The sequence below is a fragment of the Agelaius tricolor genome, unplaced genomic scaffold (genome assembly GCF_023055355.1).
Source record: "Agelaius tricolor isolate 1412-34295 unplaced genomic scaffold, bAgeTri1.0.p SCAF_2, whole genome shotgun sequence".
In the NCBI taxonomy this organism is placed as follows: domain Eukaryota; kingdom Metazoa; phylum Chordata; class Aves; order Passeriformes; family Icteridae; genus Agelaius; species Agelaius tricolor.
The window spans coordinates 2011479-2017478 of record NW_027269262.1 but is presented as its reverse complement, the minus strand read 5'-3'; the positions used below and the strand labels follow the sequence as shown (position 1 = coordinate 2017478).

The following is a 6000-nucleotide window of genomic DNA, read 5'->3' as shown; positions in this document are numbered from 1 at the left end:
ACAAACTGATTGCTGTCAGGGCAGTGGAAAATGGATGGGAACCCAAAAAGGCTGGGTCCCAAGGCTGAGGCTCTGTGGCCTGCTCTGTCCCCCTTCTTACCAAACTCTTATCCCAGTCCAGCGGCTTTCCCTTGGGACAGCTGCAGTACACCAAGTGCACTGTCTCCCACAAGCACCACCTTGACGTGCAGTCGCATAGACGAGTCTCTCAGCCTGACCCAGGCCACACAAGCCACTGCGTGCTGTCTCAGCCACGGAGGAAAGGTACAGCAGGGCAGCTGATTAACCCAATTTCTGGTTAATTCTAGCAAGTGTTTTGTTTTCAAGCACAGCTGCCTCTGTGGAGGGGAAGGGAAGCAGCAGCTCACCCTATCCTTGCAGTGGGACATGCGGATGGAGAGAGACTGCCCAGGGAGCCCGTACAACTCCGTGGCAGATGTGGATGGTAAAAAGAGAGGGCCCAGCAGAAGTATTCCTGTGGAAAGCTGGAGAAAGCTGGCTGCATGGCAGTGACAGGGGGGAGACACGTCCTGGGACAGCACTGGTGCCAAGGGAGGATTTCTAGCTGGGATGCATGCCTGACCAGCCCTGTGTGGAGCAGAGCCTGCTGAGGTCCCACCAACTCTGCTGGGATTTACCCATGAGGGATTAGGACTGGTCAGTGAGGGACTAGATTTGGACAGCGGAAGCCTTATGTCTGGTCTTAGTGCCTGAACTGGCATGCAGTGATACCCACAAAGGGAAAAGAACAGTGATGGGGAGGGAGGCACCAGTAGCAGACACATCTCCCTGTCGTCCACTGCTGACCTCTCCCACATGTGGGCTGTGATGGTCAGCATGTCATGCAGGGGCCCAGGGAGCTGTTTAGAATTAAGCTAGATGTGAAGACCTTCTTCTTGCATCTTCCCTGGAAGGGGAAGACGCTCTACATAATCATCAGCCCTGTCTCAAAAGCCACCGGGGAGGCTGATACTGGTCCCTGCTAACTCAGCACCAGAGGTCACTAAAAAGTACTCCAAATACTTTCATAACTTTTTTTCCCCTCATTTTTTAAGCTTGTTTTTACTTCTGTTGAAAAAAGGCGTCCTAAAGTTCAAAATAATGAAGGCCAACGGTGGCCGAAGCCATTACAGGCAGGATTTAGGGAGGAGATGTAGGGAAGAAAAGCAAAGAGGGCCAGCCGGTGTGCGAGCCTCAGGACCAGAGTCCTGTGGCAGCACAGGACGAGAGACCTAGCATCGGGGATGTGGCTTTTAGAAACGCCGGGGTGCGTTTGCTACAATGATCCACTGAAACAACAGCCGTCTAAAAATAAGGTTGTTTTCTGTACTAAGCTCCTTTTAACTTCGTTAGTCATCACCGACTCCCAAAATAAGCTCCGTGTAACAGTCTCTCCTAGTAGCGGCTGTAAACAAACTCGGGGAGGCGGGATGGAGGCGCAGGGCCGAGGGAAGCGGAGGCGGGGCGGCCCCGGGGCGGCCCCGCGGGGCTGCGGGGGCGGCGGGGCCGGGAGCGGCGGCGGGGCCGGGGCGGGAGTTGGGGGCTGCAGCGGGGCCCGCGCTGCGCCGCCGCTGCCGGCTGCCCGCGCCGGCTGGCGGGGCCTTGGAGCGGCGCCACGGTGGTCCGGGCAACGGCATTAAACAGGAGGAAACAGACGGGGGATTCCGTCATTTCGGCGGAGACGGGCGGGGGGGCGGGAGACGGCAGGAGAGTCCCGCCGAGAGCAGCGCGGCTCTCGCCCGCCCCCGCCCCAGCCTCCCGGGAAGCAGCCGGGATCTTCCCCCCTCCTCCCCCCACGCCGGGCAGCCCCGGCAGCCGCGCCGGTGGGCGCGGGCCCGGGCACCGCGGGCCCCCGAGCGCCGCCCCGTCGGGGGCACGGGGGAGGTGCCCTCAGCGCCGCCCCGCGCCCTCCCCGCCCCGCGGTGCCCCCTGGCGGCGTCCCGGCGTCCCGCGTGCGCCACGTCCGGGTGCCGCGCGCCGCGTGCTTGAGGGGAGGCTCCGAAAGGCCGCTGGGGGCTGAGGGCTTCCCCCCTTTGTTCTCCTGTTCGGTTTTCCTTGAAACAAAAGCATCGCCCTCTTGGTTCAGGTTTTGGGGTTTCCCCACCCGACGGAACGGCGAGGTCGGTGGAGGGTGCTGCGCTCCCCGCCGGGCGCGCTCCTTGCTGGGCACCGTCTTCCGCCGCTCTTCAGTAGAGGAGCCCGCCCCGAAGAACCAGCCGCGGGCTCCCGTTCCCTAGAAGCAGACAAGATTTCTTTTATACTGTGTTTATTTCCAACCACACATGGGTGTCAGGGACTAGATTTATGATTTTTTTTTTCTTCACACACCAGATATATGCTCAAAACCAGCCCAACTGGCCCTCATGTCCCATTCCAAAAGTTTGATTCCCTCCTGCCAGCTGTGGGGGCAGAGGGAGGACGGAGAGGGAGCGGGGGATGAGGGGGAGCAGGGCTGGGAGTGGGGGCGGCGCGGCCCTTCTCAGCAGCTCCCGTCCGGGAGGCTCCCGCCTCGGCCGGGGTATCACGGCCGCGTCGGGGGCCGGGACGGGGCATCCCGGAGATGGGAGGTGGGAGGAGGAGTCGCAGTGGGATGGAAATCTCTTCTTCTCCCTGCTACGAAGTGATGAGACACAACTGTGTTGCTGAGATATTTACAGAATAATAATAAACAATAATAATAAATCTGGAGCGACTGAAACCGAGTCCGCGGGTCTGTTAGTAATTTAGCAGAATGGGATTTTCCTTTCTCTCGCCTGCCAGTTGATGCTCTTTTCCAAATTTCCACAGCGGGGGAAGCCTGCGATTTTTTACATAATGATTTCAGCATGCGAGGCTGCCTCGCCTTTTTTTTTTTTTTTTTTTTTTTCTTTTTCCCTCTCCCTGCTTGCCTCTTTCGTTCCCCGGTCTACCTTCTTTCCCCACCTTCACTTTGCCACCCCGGCGCGCCGCCCGTTCTCCCGCAGGAGGGCACCCGGCTCCCGCAGGCTGAGGGGACCCCGCGGGCCGTGGCGGCGGGGCCGGGGCTGGGCGGGCGCCGTGCCCCGTGGAGGGGCGGGCGGCCGGGGCCCGTCAGTGCCCGCCGGTGCCCGCCTCCCGCTGGCCGCCCGCCGGCGGCGGGGCCGGGGCCCGGCTGACATCACGGGGCCGGGGCGGGGAGAGGGGCCGGGAGGGGAAGGGAGGTTGGGGGGGCGGGGGGGGGCGGGGGGGGGGGGGGGGGGTGTTTTCCAGCTTTAAAAAGGCGGCGCCGGGCGTGCAGCCCTGCGTCAGAGCGAGACTTCCCCGCTCCGCACACTCACTGCCCCCGTCCCCCGGCTTCAGCTCTCCGCGGGCGGCAGCGCCCGCCGCCCCGTCCCGCCGCCTCAGCGCGGGCAGTGCCTCCGAAGTCCCCACGCACACCCGCCCTCCTCTCCATGCCCCGTCCCCGGGGGGGAGGCGGCGGCGAGCTCCTGTGCCTCCGCGGGAGCGGCTACCACGCCGGGGGCGGCGCGGTCCCGGTCATCGGGTCGTGAAGGCGGGCGGGGGGGCGCGGGACAGGCGGGCCAGGCGACGAGGGGCCGGCAGTGGCCCAGGGCGCGGCGCCGGGCTTCGCCGTCCCGCCGGGTGGATGCCAAGCGCTGCCCCGCCGGCCGCCGCCGCGCCGCCGTCGCAGGACCCATCCAGCGGGAGAGAGAGGCCGGCGGCGGCCCCGCAGGACGGCGCCCGCCCGCTCGGCAGCACCATGAAGGCGGCTGAGGAAGGTAACGGGAGGCGCTGCGGGAGGCGCTGCGGGGGGCGGAGGGCGGGCGGGCGGCGGTGTCCCCCGGTGTTTCCCCGCGGCGGCCCGGAGGCTCGCCGGCGGCCGCTTGCCAATAGGTGTCTCTTTCGCCTGTCGCAGGGCGCCACCGCGGCCGCGCCGCTGCTCCCGGCCGCTTCCCGCCGGTCCTGGGCCCGGGCCCGCTGCCGGAGGGGCTACGAGTGCGCCTGGGATTCTGTCAGGGGCGCACGCTCGGGGATTCCTTCCCCATCCCGGGGTTTGATTTGGGGGAGGTCAGTATACAGTCCATCGTTGCAGGCAGTCACGTCCCCGGGAAAAGGAAGGAGTCCCGGGCAGTGCCAGGCGCCGTACCGGCGCTCCTGGCACACCGAGAGAGGCGGGCACGCCGCGGCCGCGCGGCGGGGCTCCGCCGCCCCGCTTACCCCGCGCCCCCGGCGGGCGGGCGCGCTGCCGCCGCCGTCCCGGCTCCGGGGGAGCGCTTGCCCTTCTATCCCAGCTCTGAATCACAGCTTCTTTCTCTACTCCTGTTGCGAAAAGCGCCCTGAAAACACAGTGGCAAGGTTTCTAGACGGACAGATGGTGGGAGCGGAGCTCAGGACGCGCGCAGCTCCTCCGGGCTGAACTTGGCCCCTGCCATGGGTAGCGTCTGGCTGACTTCGCCCTCCCCTCTTGCCAATCGAGACACTGTTCTCCCCCCGGAGCATCGCCATCCACCTACCGCCGAAACTTTCGGACCTTGCCGCTACTTACGGCTCCTTTCGGCCCCGGCAGCGGGACCTCGCAGGCATCCCCGCCGGGCATCGCGTCCGCGCCGCGGCAGGTGTGGGGCAGATCCCGGCTCCCCGCTGCGGGCCCGACGGCTCCCCGCTCCCTTCCCGCTTTCCCCGGCTCACAAGTTTCCTCCCTACCCAGTGGTGCCGCCGCTTTGCAGCGGCCGCTGCTGGGGCTCGGGCAGGGCGCAGCGAGCTCGCAGGTCCCGGGCAGAGAAAGTTGTGAAGAGGCGAAGTGGGGGGGTTGTCCATGTCCGCCGCGTTCTTTCTGCAGCGTGGGACAACGGGACTCCATTCCCCGGGTTTGTCCCCGGAAAGCTGGAAAGGAGCTCAAGACCCGTCTCTCTCTCTTTCTCTTTCTTCTTTTTTTTTTTTTTTTTTTTTAATATTTATTTTTACACAGCTGTTTTCACCCTTGGGGTTCATTGCAGTTGACAAGATTCTGCCAGTGCGAAATCTACAAGCGCGGCTCTGACTGTGGCTCCGCTTGCGAAGTGGAGAGCCTTTTGGGATGGAAGTTAATTATACTGTATTTAATAGAAGTGACTGGCGTGCCAGTCGCACACTCAGACATCCGTGGGCTGCACGCACAGCTCTTCCAATGCCCTGGGCTCCAAGGGCACTGAATACACCGTTTGTAAAAATTACATCCAGAGGCAGCTGACATAAAAAGCATTCTTCAGCCCCTTGTAAAGGAAGAGGCTTTATTTCTGTGGCATTTCTGATGCCTATGTTAAAATGTGCTAACCCTCGTCGATAGTTCTCTTCCCCAGCGTTGTGGTGTATTTTGTAAGGGACTAAGAAAATTAGTCCAGCCAGAAGGAGTGACCCAATCCAGGAAACACGTAGGGGAGCCCTGCACGTCAGGATTGCTGCCTGCAAATTAAGGTGCCATTTGATTGCCAAACTACAACAATCAAAGAAAATACTTTATTTCTTGTTTAATCTGGGAAGAAATGTGCAAAGAGTCCCACTGGGAGGACCTCGTTTTTTTCTTTGGGTGGTAGCAAGCTGTGGTGTCCTTTACCTTTGAAAATGCCAGTGTTTATGCCAGGTTTAATGCCATGGACAAGTTACATTTCACTTCAGGCTGGGGGGCTGCAGCTGAAGCAGACCATCTGATGCATCCCTTGTTGAACCCACTTTATGGAGTTGGAACAAGTCCAATTAACTCCAAGGAGAGGCTGGGTGGGCAGCGGCTGAGCTGGTAGATCGGTCCGTGGGTGTGCAAGGGCGGCTGGTGACACAGAAATGGCCTTGCCAGGCCGCACTGCCTTCCCATAGCTCGTTTTTCTCTCCTCAGTTCAATGACACTGTTTCGAACTGGACTGTTAGCTGGAGGGCCACTGTTAATCTGTCCGCACATGTGGACAGACTTCGTTTCTAACATTTTCATGGCACATCTTTCCTCTTTCTCCACGGGAAGGGTGCCAATCGAAATATTTCATTGACAGCACTAAAACTAATGTCACTGAC

At 61.8% G+C, this 6000-nt stretch overlaps 1 protein-coding gene across 4 annotated transcripts in view; it reads left to right on the top strand.

Moving 5' to 3' along the window:
- Positions 1 to 3261: 3261 nt before the first annotated feature.
- The window catches only part of NFATC1 (nuclear factor of activated T cells 1), a 110063-nt gene continuing 107324 nt past the window's right edge, over positions 3262 to 6000 (top strand). For all 4 annotated transcript variants that reach the window (XM_071450686.1, XM_071450673.1, XM_071450661.1 and 1 more), the window contains exon 1: positions 3262 to 3737. In XM_071450686.1, coding sequence (XP_071306787.1) covers positions 3605 to 3737 — 133 coding nt within the window. In that variant the 5' untranslated portion in view covers positions 3262 to 3604. The remainder of the gene's footprint in view (positions 3738 to 6000) is intronic.